The 19563-nt window shown below is 46.3% G+C and overlaps 1 protein-coding gene across 5 annotated transcripts in view; it reads right to left on the bottom strand.

Annotated features, from left to right (window-relative positions):
* The window catches only part of FMNL2 (formin like 2), a 113493-nt gene that overhangs the window by 29747 nt on the left and 64183 nt on the right, over positions 1–19563 (bottom strand). For all 5 annotated transcript variants that reach the window (XM_056495937.1, XM_056495938.1, XM_056495936.1 and 2 more), the window contains exons 3-8: positions 17082–17162; positions 14018–14094; positions 13094–13177; positions 9999–10151; positions 2031–2139; positions 453–529 (exon numbers count right to left, since the gene is read on the bottom strand). In XM_056495937.1, coding sequence (XP_056351912.1) covers positions 453–529; positions 2031–2139; positions 9999–10151; positions 13094–13177; positions 14018–14094; positions 17082–17162 — 581 coding nt within the window. The remainder of the gene's footprint in view (positions 1–452; positions 530–2030; positions 2140–9998; positions 10152–13093; positions 13178–14017; positions 14095–17081; positions 17163–19563) is intronic.

Genomic DNA, 19563 nt, shown 5'->3' with positions numbered 1-19563 from the left:
TGAATCCCGATTTTCGAATCCCAAATTTCAGCTGAATCCCGATTTTCAAATCCCAAATTTCGGCTGAATCCCACAATTCCAGAGTGGTTTGGGTGGGAAGGAGCTCAGAGATGATCCAGAGCCATGGCAGGGACACTCCCACTGTCCCAGACTGCTCCAGCCTGGCCTGGGACATTCCCAGGGATCAGCCACAGCTCTCTGGGAATTCCATCCCAGCCAGAATTCCTTCCCAATACCCCACCCAAATCCACCCTCCCTCATCCTGAAGCCATCACTGCAAGTTTCCAGTTTCCTGGAATTCACCACTCACTGCTGGTTTCTCTGCACCACTCCAGACTCCATCTGATCCACAGCAAATCTCGGTTTTTCCTACAAATCCCCCTCTGGAAAATCCCTTTCCAAGGCCTCTTTACTCACCTGCTTGCCAAACCCCACAAGCAAGAGGAGCCTACCTGGGGTTCTTGTTGTTCAAGCTCAGTGCAATCTCATTGACAGCGTGAGGATGGGACATGACCATGTTGAATCCATACTGGAAAGAGAAGGGACAAAATGAAACCCAAAATCCCACCACAGCCCAGTGTCTGGCACCTTAAAGTACTTTAATCTGGAATTTAAAACCAGCTCTGGGTGTTCCATGATTTTACAATTCCCTGCCTCTAGCAGTGCTGGGTGTCCTGGCTTGCAAAGCAGGGTGCAAGTAACCAAATAATAATAATAAAAATAATTAAAATAATAAAAATAATTAAAATAATAATAATAATAATGATAATGTAACCAAAAGTGTGTTCTATCCCATCTGTTAACCCAGCTGGACCAGTGACCCTTATCTCTGTGGGAGATATCTCCTGTTAATGGGCCAGCTGTTAAACCAGCTGTGACAATGTTCTTTCTCTTTTCCATCCACAACACATCCTTTTCTCCAGAAGGGACAAAATCAAACCCCAAAATCCCACCACACCCCAGTGTCTGGCAGCTTAAAGTGCTTTAATCTGGAATTTAAAACCAGGATGTTTCATTCTCCCACCAGACATCACAACTTCCAGCGCTGGGTATTCCATGATTTTACAATTCCCTGCCTCTAGCAGTGCTGGGTGCCCTGGCTTGCAAAACAGGGTGTGAGTAACCAAATAATAAAAATAAAAATTAAAAAATAAATATAAAAATAAAAATAAAAATTTAAATTTAAAAAAAAATAATAATAATGATAATGTAATAACCAAAAGTGTGTATTCTATCCCATCTGTTAACCCAGCTGGGGCAGTGCCCCTGATCTCTGTGGGAGATATCTCCTGCTCATGGGCCATCTTTAACCCAGCTGGGCAATCATCTTTATCTTCCCACAACACATCCTTTCTCCAGAAGGGACAAAATGAAACCCCAAAATCCCACCACACCCCAGTGTCTGGCACCTTAAAGTGCTTTAATCTGGAATTTAAAACCAGGATGTTTCATTCTCCCACCAGACATCACAACTTCCAGCGCTGGGTATTCCATGATTTTACAATTCCCTGCTTCTAGCAGTGCTGGAAGTGCTGGGTGTCCTGGTTTGCAAAGCAGGGTGTGAGTAACAAAATAATAAAAATAAAAATAATAAAATAATAAAATAAAAATAAAAATAAAAATAAAAATAAAAATAAAAATAAAAATAAAAATAAAAATAAAAATAAAAATAAAAATAAAAATAAAAATAAAAATAGAAATATAGAAATAGAAATACAGAAATAGAAATAGAAATAGAAATAGAAATAGAAATAGAAATAGAAATAGAAATAGAAATAGAAATAGAAAAATAATAACAATAATATTCATGTAATAACCAAAAGTGTGTCTTCTATCCCATCTGTTAAACCAGGTGTGGCAGTCATCCTTATCTCTGGGAGATATCTCCTGTTAATGGGCCATCTTTAAACCACCTGGGGCAATCACCTTTATCTTTTCCATCCACAACACAAATTTCAACATTTCCCTCAATTTTACCTTAAAAATCGCCCTCCCAGCCTCCCAAGACCCCAAGAATTCCAGGGAATTACCTGGTAGTTCATGATGGCCCTGAGGCACATGATGCACACGTGCACATCATCCTTTTTACTCACTAGGCGGGAATTCTTCAGGGTTCTTCTGCTTGGCAAGGTGTTGTACCTGCAAAAAAATAAAAAATAAATCCCATTTCTCATCAAGCACAAAAAGTTTTGGGAATGAAAAGAAAAGCAAAGGAATATCCATCCCCCCGCTGGGTGAGGATGCAGGAGTTTTCCACATGACAAGCAGGAAATGTTGGTGGGAACAAAGGAGGAAAAGGATGAAAATCCAGATGTTTGGCTGCACCTCCTCAGCCCTTCCTGCCAGCACAGGTGACAGGGAAAAGTCCCAAAAAACAGGGACAGGGAATGCCACGCTGGTTAATTGTGAATTCCCAGCTCATCCTTGAAAATTCCCTTTTTAAATCCACAAAAAAGGCAAGAACAGGGAATGCCATGCTGGTTTATTGTGAATTCCCAGCTCATTCCTGAAAATTCCCTCTGTTTAAATCCATAAAAAGGGCAAGGACAGGGAATGCCACACCAGATTTTTTGATTTCCTGGCTCATCCCTGAGAATTCCCTCTGTTTAAATCCACAAAAAAGGCAGGAACAGGGAATGCCACACTGGTTTATTTTGACTGCCTGGCTCAAAAATTCTTTCAGTTTAAATTCACAAAAAAGGCAAGGACAGAGAATACCACACCAGTTATTGTGAATTCCCAGCTCATCTCTGAAAATTCCCTCTGTTTAAATCCACAAAAAAAAGCAGGAACAGGGAATGCCACACTGGTAAATTATGATTTCCTTGCTCATCCCTGCAAATTCTGTTTAAATCCACAAAAAAGCAGGAATAGGATAATTGTGACTCTCTGATCATCCCTGAAAATTCCCTCTTTTTAAATCCACAAAAAGAGCAAATACAGGGAGTATCACACTGGTTAATTGTGATTTCCTTGCTTAACCCTGAAAATTCCCTGTTTAAATCCACTATTAATGGCAAGGACAGGGATTGCCACACTGGTTTATTGTGAATTCCCTGAAAATTCCCCCTTTTTAAGTGCACAAACCAAGAGGAACAAGGTCCCACACCAGGGCTGGACATTCCCTGGGTTTCCACAATTCCCAGTTTTCCACAATCCCTCCCCTGGGCTTTTCCTTCCCAGCCCTGCTGAGATGAAAGGAAGCCCCAAATCCAAAGCAGGATTCTGTCAAAGGAGTTTTATTTATTTTTTTTTTTCCCCATCCATAAATATGAATGAATCCATCAGCTCAGGGCACTGCAGGATTTTGGGAAATGTGACCCAGTTTGGAGGGTTTGGAGCACTGGGGCTGAATTTTGGGAGCAGCCCCAAGCTCTGCACCTGCACCTGGATATTTGGGATTCCTGCTGGGAATGGGGGGGCAGGGCTGTCCCACATCCCCCTGGATCAGCTCTGTCCCCAAATGTCCCTTCCCCATCCCAACAGGAGCTGAGTGACCCCAAACTGGGAGTTTTGTCCTGGTGCACCACCCCAGACTCAATTCCACACATTCATCTCACCAAATATAAAAACAAACAAAAAACAGCAAAAAAAAAAATTATTTTAAAGTATTTTTAGTCCCACAGAGATGGTTCCTACACGGGTTTATGTCAGATTTAAATTATGAAAGGCTGCAGAATTATTTTCCATGCATTTTAAATCAGATTAATGAGTTTTTTATCATGCCACTGTTGGAAGAAAAATAATTTCCTCAGTGCCTGCTGAATTCTTAAATTTCATATTTGAAGCATCCACCAGTTCTGTTGGGTGTGAGAAATGGGGAGAAATCTCTTTAAACAATAAAAACGACCATAAATTTAGATTTTGGTGTTTCCAGGTGCTTGGAGAAACAGAATTGGGGAGCAAGGATGCTCCAGCATTCCAGCAGTGGATCTGACCTGCCTGCAATTCCAGCACTTGGAATTTTCCTGAGCTGAGATGATCCCACCTAAACCTCTCCACACCTGGGTGGCCAAACTGGGAAAACTGGGAATGTTCCCCTGGAAAAGGGAAGGATCCAGGGAGAGCTTCCAGCACATTCCAGGGCCTGGGGACAAGGGATGGAGGGACAGGAGACAGGGAATGGGGGATGGATGGGACACTGGGAATTGGGAATTCCCAGAGAAGCTGCCTCTGGATCCCTGGCAGTGCTGGGATACCCTGGGACAGTGGGAGGGGATTCCAGATTATTCTGGGATATCCCCAGGGAGGAGACTCCACTCTGGGATGTGTCCAGGGCTTGGTTCTGTCCTGTCCAGGTGGAATTTCCTGGGATCAGAGCCTCTGGCATCACCCAGCTCCATCCCAGAGCTTCCCCCCATGCCAGGGATCAGCCCAGGTTACATTCCAGAATATTCCCTGGGGAGCTCCTGTGCTGAGCCAGCCCCCAGGACAGAGGGAATTCCCTGCTGGATTCCCACCTAAGGAAATTCCTTCCCAGAGCCACCTGCACCCAGAATTCAGGAGGGTTTTTGGTGCAGCACCTCCTGAGCACCCCTCTGCCCCTGGAACAGAAATTCCAGGAAATTTCAGGAGCTTCACTCAGCTTGGGAAAACCCTCCAAGACATGGAATCCAACCATTCCCAGCCTTGCCCTTGTCCCCAAGTGCCACATCCCCAGGGCTTTGCGTATAAAATAAACCCAAACTGGCTGCCTGCTGAGGAACATCCCTGCCTGCAAGGAAAAATGGGAATTCTGAGAGCTGTCTCCAGGAATCTGCCCCTGGAATTCAGGGGATTCATTTCCTTGGGATGCTTTTCCCTGTGTCTGCAGCCATCCCAAGGCTCCCTGGTGTTGCTGTTTCCTCCCCAGAGTGGGGCAGCTCCAACACCTCCCTCTCTGCAGCACGAGCCAGGGAAAGGCTGGCTGAGCTTCTCCTGCTTTTCCCCCATTCCTGCTTCCCCCAGGCTTGGCCCAGCACTGGAGCACTGTTGGCTTTGATTTCCTGTCTGCTGCAGGTCCCACATGATGTCACCCCCAGGATATTTACCCTGCTAATTCAAGTCAGATGGTTCCTCTTTCATTTCCACGGCCCCTCCTTGGAAAGGGGAACTACAAAACCTTTCCCCTGCAGAAGAGCAGGAGCTCAAAAACTGAGCCTAGGGGAGCTGGCCCATGTGGGGAGGGAGCTAACCCCAAAATTTGGGATGAAGAGGATGAGGAAGAGAGCAGGATATCAACAGCATCATGGGAAAACCAACAAGCAGCAAAGCCCAGGCTGATCCTGGGCTGGAATAGAGTTTGAGGTTCTTTCTCTCACTCAGATCTGACAGAAAAAAAATTTTGTTAAAGAATTATTCCATCTTTTTTTATATATATATTTTAGAGCCATGGCGCTGCTGTGAGGGCTGGAGCCAGGCTGGGAGAGCTGGGAATGTTCCCCTGGAGAGGGGAAGGATCCAGGCAGAGCTTCCAGCACATTCCAGGGCCTGAAGGGATCCAGGAGAGCTGGAGAGGGGCTGGGGACAAGGGATGGAGGGACAGGACACAGGGAATGGCTTCAGAATGGAAAAGAGGAGATTTAGGTGGGATATTGGGAAGGAATTCCTGGCTGGAATGGAATTCCCAGAGAAACTGTGGCTGCCCCTGGATCCCTGGAAGTGTCAAACTGGACAGGGCTTGGAGCAGCCTGGGACAGTGGAAGAAAAGCTGGAATTAAATCCCAAAACCTTCTGGAATTCCAGGATTCCCAGTCCAGTGGTGCAGACTTTGAATTTCACACAAATCACAGCTGATTTCTCCCATCATTTTCACCTTTTTAGCTGCTAAAAAAAAAAAAAAAATCCTGTTGGATAATATCCAGCCCAGAGTGGGTCTCACAGAGATGAGAAGCTGCAGTTCATCAGGGCTGGGTGGGTTTTGGGTTCCATCCCTGCAATTTTGCTGCTGCTGGGTTGGAAACTGAGGAGTTTCCTTCAGAGAGGAAGGTTCTGGCTCATCCCAGCAGTTTGGGGTTTCTGTGATCTCCTGGAGCTGCTCACGAAGATGTCCTGGTAAATTAGGAAGGATGTGACAAAAGGATGGCATGCCCAGGCCCCTGAGCAGTGAAAGTGTCACTGGCAAAGCCCAAATTCAGTGACTGCAGCTCCCAAAACTGTGTCAAGCTCCAGCCCAGTTACTGAATGCACTCACAGCCCAGTTTTGGATTTGCCTGGATCGTTCTCTCCTCACACACTCACAGTCTGGAGGGAGAACTGAAGTTTCTCACTTCAATCCACATGAAAACTCCCATCTTTTTCTCAGAAGAAAGGGAATTTCTAATGGGCTGGGACACTGCATTAATATTTATCTGACAGCAGAGGCTGGCTCTCAGTAAAGCTCCTTCTCCCAAAAAAGCAGCAATGAAATCCCCAAAGGTTCTTCCCCCTTTTCATCCTCCTGCCCTCATTTTGGTGTCGGTTTCCCAAATCCCTGTGCCTCCTCTAAAGGATAAAAAACCCTCTCAGTTGCCAGGGAAACACAGGGAGCAGGGAATTGGCAGCTCCAGCGCTGCTGAAAGGAGCAGGAATTAGAGAGGGAAGGTCCTGGAGCAAGGACAGAGCTCTGAATTTTCTATTTCCTGGACATTTTCTCATCCCTCTCCTTCCTCCTCCAAATCTTCCAGCCTGGGGGAGTGGGGGGTGTCCTGCCCATGGAATAATGGGATGGGTTCAAACCCTTCCAACCCAAACCAATCCCAAATCTGGGATTCTGGGGTTCCTTCCTCTCCTTGCACAGCTCCAGCATTCCAGGTTTTGCCAAAAAAATCCACCCTGCACCCCCTCCTCACCTGAGCACCTGAGGAGAAGATTCTCCTTGAGTTCACCAATATACTAATTATATTTATTATACTAATTATATTTACTAATGATAAAAATCACAATTAAAAAACTATTTCTAAAACCCCTCCCTTCTTAAAAATATCTCACCTACTGAGTTTTTTTAAACACACACTATTGAGAAAACACACTTAAAAACAGACCTTTAAAAAAACATGCATATTTTTAAAAAATGCATATTTTTTAAGAATACGCATTTTTTTTAAATAGCATTTAAAAGAACATTAAAAATATGGATTTAAAGAATATGAAAAAGACAGATTTAAAGGACATTTAAAAGACAGATTTAAGAAAAAAACTCTTCCAAAACCCATTTCAAAAATGCAGAATTCCTCCCAAGCACTAGGATGGCTCTGGAGGATTTTGGCTGTTGGGTCCCGTTTTTGTGGCAGTTTTGGGTAATTTTACCAAAAGTAACAGAGGCAGCAAAGCCTCTATTTACAACAAAAAGGGGAAATAAGAGGGACAAGCACTAAAAGCTCTAAGTTTAGGGATCAAACACAACAATTTGCAATGTGATAAGGAGAACTCAGCTCTTGCTTCCATGCCAAGCGTTGAAATCCCGCTCTGGGGAACGGGATTAGAACGGGATTAAAAATGGGATTAGGATGGGATTAGGGTGGGATTGGAGCGGGATAGCCACACGTGCTGGAGGCTGGAGCACTCTCCTCCAGGCAGTGTGGCCAGCCCAGCAGGCCTGGCATGGAGCAGGGCCCGGCAGGGACAGCTCCGGCGGCACTTACGGCATTTTCCGGGGGGAAGCGCCGCCGGCGCAGCGCCGGGGGAAGCTGCTCCACAGGCAGGCGGCTGCCAGGCAGCTGTGGCAGTGCTTGAGATCAAGGTGGTCAGGCAGAGAAAGCAATCTGGTGGTGTGTGAGAGGAGGTGGGAGAACGGGGAAAGAGCGTTTCCAGAGGGAAAAGGGGATGGAGGTGGTGGAACGGAGACAGACAGGTGAGGGATGGAGGGAGATGTGAGAAGGGGAAAGTGGAAGGAAATGAAGAGAAACAATGTGAGAGACATGTAAGGTATTCCTGATTTAGGCATTCCTAACCCCAAGCACTCATCCCAAGGGCACAGCAGAACTGGAGCCTCCTGCCAGCTCGGGCTCTGCCACTGCTGGCAGAGCAATTAAGGAGCAAAAATCACCAAAAAACTCTAAATCAGCTGGCCAAGTGACCCAAAGAACACAAAAAACCCCTAAATCAACTGGCCAAGTGACCCAAAGAACACAAAAAAACCCTAAATCAACTGGCCAAGTGACCCAAGGAATACCAAAAAAACTCTAAATCAATTGGTCAAGTGACCCAAAGAACACCAAAAAACCCTAAATCAACTGGCTATGTGACCCAAAGAACATCAAAAAAAACCTTAAATTGACTGGCCAAGCAACCCAAGGAACACCAAAAAACCTTAAATCAATTGGCCAAGTGACCTAAAGAACACCAAAAAACCCTAAATCAACTGGCTAAGTGACCCAAAGAACACCAAAAAAAACCCTAAATCAATTGGCCAAGTGACCCAAATCAACTGGCCAAGTGACCCAAAACACACCAAAAAACCCTAAATCAACTGGCCAAGTGACCCAAAGAACACAAACCCTAAATCAACTGGCCAGGTGACCCTGCTGCACTCCACAGCTGGATTTCTTCCCCAGAGCTCCCTCCCCTCCTCTCCACTGCCTGAATTAAATCCAGGAACAAGGTTTGGAGCCAAGGGACTGCCTGGCAAAGCAAAACCACCTCTGCTGGAAGGGACAGGCAGCTCCATCTGGGGCTCTGCTGTGCTCACAGGATTATGGAGCAAAACCCCATAAAAGCCAAAAAAACATCCCAAAGGATCTGAGCTGCACCCTGAGTAACAGCACTGGGAGCTGAGGGTGGTGGCTGGAGTGGGACATCCAAGGAATGCAAGAGATTCAACCAATCCTGGGAAGTGATCCTGCCTTTTCCAGAAATCAAACTGAAAAAAAAAGGAAATTGGGAAAGAGAGACTTGGAAGTCAAGTGTGGAATGGTGAGGGGGTGACAGCAGGTTTGGGGAGGGACGTGGCCTTTCCAAAGAATCCAAAATCCTTTTGTGGCAGCACAGAAGGAATGTGCTGCTGGAACAGACAGGGCTGGGACCATGGAAATGCTGAGCTGGGTTTGGAGAACACCCTGCACAGGGAAACACCCTCAGCCCACCCTGCCCTGGAAGTGATTCCTGACAGGAATCCTTCCACCCCTGAGAGGCTCCTCGATGCTGGAGTCTGCAAGTCAAAAGTTTCTCTGAATTCTTCAATCAAAATGCAAAGATTGAATTAAAACCTTTGAATAAATTGGAGTATTAAGCCACTCACACACATGAAGTAAAAGTGTAAGTTTAAGTTTTAAAATAGCAATTGAGTAAGTAAATAAGCAAAAATGAGTTTTAGGTACTTTTAAAAAGTGAGTCTCAAATACCAGTTCTAGTAAGAGTTGAAAAACATAGTTCCTAAAAACTAGTGTTTCCATAGAGCCTCCAAGAACATAGTTTTCAACATAATGAAACTATAATAAAAATACTGCTGACATTTTTTAAAGAAAACAAAACAAACCATATAGGTAGTTTATACATAACCTAGCATGCTAAAAACCTAAAATTCTAATAAGTTTTTAAAAAAATAGTTCAAGTTTGTGTCTTTAACTCATTAGAAAGTTTGTATATAAGAATCTATGAATTAAAAAAAACTTTTTTGCTTTTTGCCTTTTTGCTTTTTACTTTTACCTTTTACTTTTCTTCCTGCTCTCCTCACCACCACCATCATCACCCAAAAAATCCATAAAAGCTCCTGCAGCAACATCAGCCTCCTTCCAGAACCTGCTTCTATTTAAAACTCTATATCAAAACTTAAGATAAACTTTAACACTTGTAACTCTTTCAATTCACAATAAACAACTTTATAGCAACTACTAACTGCTCAGCTGTTAAAAAAAAAAATAACCACAAGCCACAAATGGTGCAAAAAAATAAAAATTGGCGCCCTGTGTGTGGCAACAGAGGGTCCCCACCTCAAAGAGCAACCCCTGCAGGTGGCACAGCTGGGCTGGGAGGTGCTCCCAGGGGGAATGTCCTGGTGGGAGGAGCAGCCCCAGTTCCCCCCGTGGGTCCCAGGGCCGTACCGGAGCGTGGAGTGGCGGCCGGAGCGCGAGATGCTGTTCCCCACGGGGGAGGGCAGGTTGCTGCCCCTGTGCAGGTCCTCAATGGAGCGGCTCCAGGGCTTGGCCTTGTCCATGGAGCTCTCCACGCTGCTCTCCAGGCTCTCAAAGTCAAAGCTGCAAGGAAACACAAGCTCCAGGGGGAATTCCGTGTTGGGTGCCCCGAGTTTCCTTCCCGAGTGGTTGGACGAAGGCAAACGGGACAAAAGCACCAAACCCAAGGGATCCCCCAGCCCTGGGCAGGTCCCAAAACACCCAAACCACCCAGGGTTCTGGGATCCCAGCAGGTGGGACGCTGGATGGAAACATCCAGTGATGTTCTGATGGAAAAGGAGAGCTGTGGGGCGGGAGGGACACGGAGAAATCCAGGGAAACGGGATGGGCTTCAGATGGGGAAGGGAATTCCAGCAGCACAGCTTCACTCAGACTGGGAAAACCCTCCAGGACATGGAATCCAACCATTCCCACCCCTGCCCTTGGAATCCAACCATTCCCACCCCTGCCCTTGGAATCCAACCATTCCCAGCCCTGCCCTTGGAATCCAACCATTCCCAGCCCTGCCCCTGGAATCCAACCATTCCCAGCTCTGCCCTTGGAATCCAACCATTCCCAGTCCTGCCCTTGGAGTCCAACCATCCCCTTGTCCCCAAGTGCCACATCCACAGTGCTTTGAGTACAAAATAAACCCAGCACTGGCTGCTTGCTGAGGAATATCCCTGCCTGGAAGGAAAAAGTGGAAATTCTGGGAGCTGTCTCCAGTGAATCTCCATAACTCATCTGTGCAAGCACCAATCTGGCTTCCTGTCCCAGGCTACAATGTAAAGATGTGCCCAAAGGGATGTATTTTATCTCCCATCTGTTACCCCAGCTGGGGCAGTGACCCTGATCTCTGTGGGAGATATCTCCTGCTCATGGGCCATCTTTAACCCAGCTGGGCAATCATCTTTATCTTTCCCACAACACATTCTTTCTCCAGAAGGGACAAAATGAAACCCCAAAATCCCACCACACCCCAGTGTCTGGCAGCTTCTCCCAAAGGGCTTTAAGCCAAACAAAATGAAATTTAAAACCAGGATGTTTCATTCTCCCACCAGACATCAAAACTTCCAGCTCTGGGTATTTCATGATTTTACAATTCCCTGCCTCTATCAGCTGGAAGTGTCCTGGCTTGCAAAGCAGGGTGCAAGTAACCAAAGAATAATAATAATACTAATAATAATACTAATACTACTAATACTACTAATACTACTAATAATACTAATACTAATACTAATAATAATAATAACAACAACAACAACAATATAGTAATAACCAAAAGTTTGTATTCTATCACCATCTTTAACCCAGCTGGGCAATCATCTTTATCTTCCCACAGCCCATCCTCCCTCCAGGAGATATCTCCTGTTCATGGCCACTGAGTCCCAGGGCATGACTGATAAAATTCCATCATCCCATGGGAGATGCTCCAGCCAGGGGAGGAGCCAAGCCTTTCCTACCAGATAAAAACTGAGATTTGGAACACCAGAGCACCTTTCCCACTGGTTTTTAGAGGAAAGAGCTACCAGACCTTCACCACTTCATCTGGACTGCAACCACCATCCCAGCCAGGGGTGTCAGGTTGCATTCTGATTCTGGCAGTGGTTCTTTTTCTTTTGTACTATTGCATGTATTTTATTTTTCTCTCTTTTTTTTTCTATTAAATTGTACTTCTGACTTGGAGTCTCTCACTGGCTTTGATTCCATAACCATTTCATTTCCTCATCCCAGGGGTCTGGCCCCACAAACCCCCCAGCACATTCCAGTATCACCACAGGCACCCCAGATTCCCTGATTTCTGACTCCTTGCCCGTTGCTCTGCTACTCCAAGCAGGAATTGCTGGTTCCCCTTCCAGCTCCTGAGGTTATTACTCATGTTCCCCATGCAAGAGGGGAAAAACCCAGCGAGTTCCTTGTGTATAAATTTAGGAAGAAAGGCTTTGTACAAACATTTCTTTTTGCTGTGCACGGTTTTTTCCAATGGGTAACATTTGAAACCATAGGATTTTCCCTCATAAATTTTCCTGCAACCCCACCACAAATCTCTTTTCTGGGCAGTGACAGCCATAAATCTGATGGCAGCCTTGCTAAAAATAAATTATCAGCTCTCCCCAGCTTGAGTTTCTACTCCAGAATTATCTTTAACCTAAGGGTTCTTTTTCATTTTTATAGAAAATAATCTGCTATGATATCCTGAATGAATGTGGATTAATTCTTTGTGCCTGGAATTATCCACAGCCAGGCTGGTGGGGTTTGGAGCACCCTGGGAGAGTGGAAGGCTCCTCATCCATGAGCTTTAGGGTCCCTCCCAACCCAAACCAGTCTGGGCTGATTCCATGATAATAAAACAAAGTCTCAGCTGAAGATCTGCACTGAGAGCTGATTTTCCCCACTGGTATTTTCATGATTTATGACCCAAACAACTACATCTGATCCAAACATCCTAAATGTCAGAAAAAACTCAAAACTTCCAAAATGCCCCTGGAACTGCTCCTGAGCTGTGCTGCAGCAGGAGCCCTGGGATCCCTTTGAGCACAGGACACCCAGTGCAAACCTATCCTCAAGGAATCCTGCACCCTTCCACACATTTTGGGATGGGTTTGCCACCCCTAAGATGCTCAGAGAGCAAAGATAAAAAATATGAGTAGAGATGAATAATCCCAAGGTTTGTAGGGGATTTTTTGTTTTGGTTTTTTTTGCTGCTTTTTTTTTTTTTTTTTTTTTTGTTTTGTTTTGTTTTGTTTTTGTTTTGTTGGTTTCTTTTGGTCTGCTGTGATGAAATAATTCCAGATTAATATTTCCTCTGCTCTCAGCCCCACAGAATCATGGAATTATTGAGGCTGGAAAAGACCTGAACCACCAAACACTTCCATGCCCACCAAACCACTTTTTGACTTTCTGAACAATTCCAGGGACTGGGACTCCACCACTGCCCTGGGCAGCCTGTTCAATGGTGGAATGAAGGAATATTCCCTAAAATCCAGGAATTTCCTGGCAGGAAATGCCAGGAATGTCCCACTTACGTGACTGCATACTGGGCAAAGGACAGGTATTCCACCAGGACATCCAGGCCCTTGTTCTCCTCATTCAGGAACTCCCTGACCCACCTGGGAGGGAAAAACCAAACATCAGAGCCCTCCTGGGGCTTTGCAATTCCCTGGAATTCCCAGAAAAACTGGACACAGAGCCACTGCAGCACTGTGGGTCTCATTCAGGGAAAAAAAAGATTTTGACAAAATGATTTAGAGGATTTAAAGATGCTTTAGATGCCTTTCCAAATGTACTGAAATGAGGATTTTTTGCAGCACTGTGAAGGTCAACTCCTCACACAGGGACTTGGCTGGGTTTTTATCTCATCCTGATTTCCAGCAGGCTGTAAAAGCAGGAAAAGAATCTCTGATGAATACCCTGGGTGTACATTTAACAGCAATTCTGCCTCTTTTTTCAAAAGGGGTTCACCTGTTACGGTGAATTCTGGCCCCTGGGTTTTGCAAAATAACTCAGGAAAGTCCATGTTGTTCCAAAGCTTTGGAAATGCCAAAAAAAATTTGAAAATCCATCCATTCAGGGGCAAAGCCAGGGGAAAAAAATACCTCAGCCTCTGGCAATTGCACTGCAATTTGTGGGGTTTGCTGCTTTGTGGGGAAATCCTGGGGATGTTATCCCTCAGAAAAATGGGGATGAATCCATCAGCAAAGGATTAAAGCTGAATTATCCTGAGATGCACAGCTCCCCTTAACTAAGCCCATCAGGCATTAATTATCCATCAATCATTGATATGCAAAGGGGTGTTTGCTCAAAGACAGGCACCTTTAGAATTAAAAAATAAATTATTAAATAATAAAAAATAAATTAAGAAAACAAATTAATTTATGATAATGATAAAAATAACAATAATAATATTAAATTTAAAATGTAATTGAACCAGAGGCATCAAAAACTCTCACCCAATGTGGTTTGTCCTCAAGGAAATTTCCAGTTCTCGGAGCACCTGAGTCGACTCCTGGACTCGTCTCCTGAATTTCTGCAATGGAATGAGCAGCAAAAATAACAATTAGGCTCTATTAAAAAATATCAGCATCTCACCCAGCACAGAGGGAACATGGAAAACATGGAGGTAACTGAGAACTCCTCTAAATCCCCAGGAATGCAGTCAACAAAAGCACGTGAGGAGAAATCCCTTCTGCTCCCAGGAGCTTCCAGGATGAAGGAAATTAAAACCCTGGAGATAAATAAATATTTCATTATAAACTAAACTTTCTCTTGAAGGTTGCAGAGTCCCTCTGCTTGAAAAAATGAGGTGACAGAGGCAGCAGGGGCACCTCAATCCCATCTGGAGCAGGATTGGGGATCCTCTTCTCCCTTAAAAAAAGCCTCCAAAGTTAAGTGATAAAGTTGAGAATCACTGGTGTGTAGTTCAAATAAAAGTGTGTAATATCACACAGTGAAGGGTTTAAAATTTGGAGTTTTAGGATATGTAATAAGTGTAAGACAAGATAAAAGTTCTGGGGGGTTGGTTTTTCTTCCTTCTTGTTCCTTCTTCTTAGTTTTGATGTTATTTTTTGGTTAAATGAGAAGTGCCACACTGTGGGTCACAGGTGTTTGATCAATAATAAAAATAATCTAACTATTAGTTTTTAATTAAACTGTTCAGCTTTAAAAAACATTGTAACCAGCAAAATACAACTCCATTTTTCACTTTTAGCTCATTAGCTAAAAGTGCTACAGTGCTCACTGTACTGTGAATAAGAATTAATAAACAACTAAACCCCAACATGAAATTGTGCTAAAATCCCAACTCTAACTAAAGACAAAAAAAAAAAAAAAAAAAAAAAGGAGAAGAAGATAAGCAGTAATAAATGGGATACTGGGCAGGAATTCCTGGATGTGGGATTGACCCCACCTCAATCCCAGGAAGAATCTGGTGGATGAGCTCTCCCATCCCTGTGGAAATCTCTCCAGGCTGAGGAAAGGCTGTGGGTGATCTGCAATGACCCAGCAGCAGACAGGAACTCTGGGGTTATTTTTAGGCCCTTTTTGGGTTTGTCATTGTCACAGGAGCCCTGGGTAAGAAAGGCTCCAATGTGAGCCCACGGAGCAGAGCCAAACACGGAACAACCTCCAAAACCCTCTGAGGAAAAGCACAAAGAGCCTGTTCACAGCCTGGGAACATCACCCAGGGAAAGGGCAAGGGAAAGGGAAAGGGAAAGGGAAAGGCTCCTGCCCTGGCTGGAGGCTGGAAAGGGCAGAGCAGGGACACAGGGCGTGAGGGACACCTCTGAGAGAGGGGCAGGGACACAGGGAGTGAGGGACACCCTGTGAGAGCAGAGCAGGGACACAGGGGGTGAGGGACACCCTGTGAGAGAGGGGCAGGGACACAGGGAGTGAGGGACACCCTGTGAGAGCAGGGCAGGGACACAGGGAGTGAGGGACACCCTGTGAGAGAGGGGACACAGGGAATGAGGGACACCCTCCTTGTGCCATGGGATACCCAGGGCAGGATCCGTGTTTTCCACAGGGAAACAACCCGGGATCAGGGCACAGAGCTGGGATCAGGGCTCAGAGCTGGGATCAGGGCTCAGAGCTGGGATCAGGGCAGGGAGCAGAGCTGGGATCAGGGCTCAGAGCTGGGATCAGGGCAGGGAGCAGAGCTGGGAGCAGGGCTCAGAGCTGGGATCAGGGCAGGGCACAGAGCTGGGATCAGGGCTCAGAACTGGGATCAGGGCACAGAGCTGGGATCAGGGCTCAGAGCTGGGATCAGGGCAGGGAGCAGAGCTGGGATCAGGGCACAGAGCTGGGATCAGGGCTCAGAGCTGGGATCAGGGCTCAGAGCTGGGATCAGGGCACAGAGCTGTGCTCTGGATCAGGGCTCAGAGCTGGGATCAGGGCACAGAGCTGGGATCAGGGCACAGAGCTGGGATCAGGGCACAGAGCTGGGATCAGGGCAGGGAGCAGAGCTGGGATCAGGGCTCAGAGCTGGGATCAGGGCACAGAGCTGGGATCAGGGCTCAGAGCTGGGATCAGGGCTCAGAGCTGGGATCAGGGCTCAGAGCTGGGATCAGGGCTCAGAGCTGGGATCAGGGCTCAGAGCTGGGATCAGGACTCAGAGCTGGGATCAGGGCTCAGAGCTGGGATCAGGGCTCAGAACTGGGATCAGGGCACAAAGCTGGGATCAGGACTCAGAGCTGGGATCAGGGCTCAGAGCTGGGATCAGGGCACAGAGCTGGGATCAGGGCTCAGAGCTGGGATCAGGGCTCAGAGCTGGGATCAGGGCAGGAGGCACAGCCAGACCAGGGCAGGAGCTGCTGGGCTCTGCTACATCTCAGTGTAGGTTTCAGAGGCTCTTGTAGCTGTCACATGGATGGAGCTGTCACCAGGGATGGAGCTGTCACCAGGGATGGGAGGTGATCCCTATGGATGGCCATGGATGGAGCTGTCACCATGCATGGGAATTGTCCCCATGGGTGGGAATTGTCCCCATGGATGGGAATTGTCCCCATGGGTGGAACTGGTCCCCATGGATGGAGCTGTCACCAGGATGGAGCTGATTCCCATGAATTGGAATTGTCCCCATGGATGGAGCTGATTCCCATGAATTGGAATTGTCCTCATGGATGGGAATTGTCCCCATGGATGGGAATTGTCCCCATGGGTGGAACTGGTCCCCATGGATGGAGCTGACCCATGAGCAGTGCACTCAGCTGCACTGAGCCTCTGCCAGGCAAATTCCCAGAGAAAGGACTCAAAACCTGGACAGCCCTTCCCAGTGCTGAGCAAAGAGCCACCAGACAGGGGTTTAGGCCAAGCCAGGCCTAGAGCCCAGCTCAGAGACAATTTCTCAGATTATTTATTGAAGCTGTGCTCAGATGGTCCTTCCCAACAAACTGCAGCAAATTCCCAATTTTTCTGCTTCTCCCTGACACTTCCCAGGCACTGGCACAAAGGCAGGAAGGAACCTGGACCATGCTGGCTGAGATTGAGGGACAGCAGGAGGAAACAGGATGCTCTCACCTTCCTGGTCACTGCTGGGTCCAGATATCCCTTCAGCTTCTGGATGTAAGTGTGTGGAGGATTCTTCACCTGGAATCTCTCCTGGAAAGGAGACAGGAATAAACATCAGGCATTTTGCTGTATTTACCCACAGAACACATACACCACATACATATTGAACAATACATATTTATAATACATTCTATTTCTGAGTGTACAATCTATGCATGCAAATAAAAGATATTTAAATGGGTCTTGGTATTTGTATCAACAGTACAAAAATACTGTTAAACATTTGTAATTTTGAATTTTAGTTGCACATCCACCTGAAGTTCCAGGGTTCCTGCTCAGCAGGAGCATGGAGAGAAGGAGAAGGCTCAGGAGAGGAGATGCAAGCACCAACACAAAATCCTTCTGAACCTCTTGGGAAAAACCTTCCACTGTCCCAGGCTGCTCCAAGCCCCATCCTGGGGCACTCCCAGGGATCCAGGGGCAGCCACAGCTGCTCTGGGAATTCCATCCCAGCCAGGAATTCCTTCCCAATATCCCAAAATCCAACCCACCCCTCGAGGTGCAGGGATCTTTCAACCCCCAATCCCCCCTCAGCTCAGCTCACAGATTTTGGGGACAAACACCAGCTCTTCTGACACCCCCCTGATTTTTCCCTGCATTCCCAAAAATCCTGATCCTGTTTGTAGCTTGGAAGAACTTTAAGCTGCTCTGCCCCTTTCCCTGGAGGAAAGATCTCATCCCAGCCTCCTGAAATTCCCCATTTCACAGCTGTTATGTGAAACCTCCCTGTATGAGGTCAGGATGCAATTCTGGCTGCATTACCCCCAAATTATTCCAGAATGAGCAGGACACTGCTGCCCAGTGACCAGAACTGTCTGAACACCACAACTGCTCCCTGTTATTATCTTGCTGGAAAAGAAGGAATCCATCATGGCCAGCAGGAAAAAAAAAAAAAAAAGGAAAAAATCTTCCCTGAGCTCCACCAGCCCTGGTGGGAGGTCACAGAGCACTCATGGCTTTTCCTCTTTTACAACTGGATTCTTTTTCCACCTCCACACAGCTCTGGAATTGGCATTTCCTATTTTATCTCAAAAACAGCCCAGAAAATGCAAAGTTCTTCCCTGAGGGCTCCTCAGCAGCAGGGTCTGGACTTTTGTTGGTGGGTTTTTCCTGACTCTGTCTCAGGATTCCTGGAGCCAGGCTCACCCCAGTGGCTCCCATGGGGCAGACAGGGATTTCCTGGGATCCCACAGTGCTTTGGGTTGGAAGAGCCCTAAAAGATCCTCCAAATCCAACCCCTGGCAGCAGCATCCATCCCAACAGGGCTCCACACTCCCTCTCCCATTTATCCCCAATTTTTGGGTTTCTCTGTTGGTGGTTCAGCCACCCAGAGAAGCTCTTTTTAAATTAATTTAATTTTTTTAATTAATTAACCTTGTGGATTAATTCCTCTTCCCAAATAATCAACTCCTGTCTGCTAAGTGACAGCAGCTTCTCCCAGCCACCAGCTTTAATTGCCTGGAATCCTCAAAATGAAATATTTAAAGAGACTCAAGGAGCACATTGAACAGTCTGGGGTGCAGCTACTGGAGGTTTTTATTTGTTTTTTCTTCCAACCTGGCTGTAATTATGGATTTATGTAACAATCCCTGCAGCAACCTCGTGCAAAAAGATGCTGCTCATTCTTGTGGGGTGGAATTATTTGGGTTAAAGACTTTAAAGACATTATCCATGAACTGCTCTTACCTGAGGAGTGACCAAAAACCACCTGTGGTAAAATCTCCTAGGTCTGGGAATATTTTTACAGCCCCTTCAAGTGTTTTTAGTTGTTTTTGGGGGTTTTTTTCTGGTTTGGGAAGCTCTGAGGGTTTAGCCTTTAAAACTGCCCTTTGCTGGCTGTGATCCTGTCTGGGTTTATCCAGGAGTGTTTTATATTAGAGGCTGATTAAAAAGCTGCAAGGGTTGTGCAGGGAGGGCTCCAAGTCACCCAAAAATCTTCCCAAAAATCTGACAGGGAGATGGGAATGGAGCTGCTCCCAGGCTGATCTCCACTGGAATTCTCTCCTGGTGCTGCCCTTGGGAGCATCCCAAAGCCACACTTCCCTGAGCACAAAGAAAGAGTTAAAACTCCTGCTTTCCTTCCTGTCGGCTCCTCCCCTCCACTTCTGCCAATTCCCACCCACTCCTTGGCCAGCTCAGCTCCCAGACTCGGCATTTAACACCAATCCCAATGACGAGCCGGGGGATTTTTACCACACGCATTAAAAAAAAAAAAAAAAAAAAATAAGATAAAAGCCCTAAAATCCAGATTGGAGCAGCCAAACTTTGCTCAGCAAATCCTGTGGGGTGACATCACGACTGGGACGTGGTGGCTTCCCTGCACTGAGCCATTCAGACACAACAAAGCTCCTAAATCCTGGTGAAACCCTTTTTTATCTATCAGCAGCCTGAAAGGACACGGGGCAGCAATGACTCCACACTGCCTTTGTCA

Source organism: Oenanthe melanoleuca, chromosome 7, assembly GCF_029582105.1.
Source record: "Oenanthe melanoleuca isolate GR-GAL-2019-014 chromosome 7, OMel1.0, whole genome shotgun sequence".
NCBI classification, from domain to species: domain Eukaryota; kingdom Metazoa; phylum Chordata; class Aves; order Passeriformes; family Muscicapidae; genus Oenanthe; species Oenanthe melanoleuca.
Note: the sequence above shows the minus strand (reverse complement) of the source record. Positions and strands in the feature narration are given on the sequence as shown.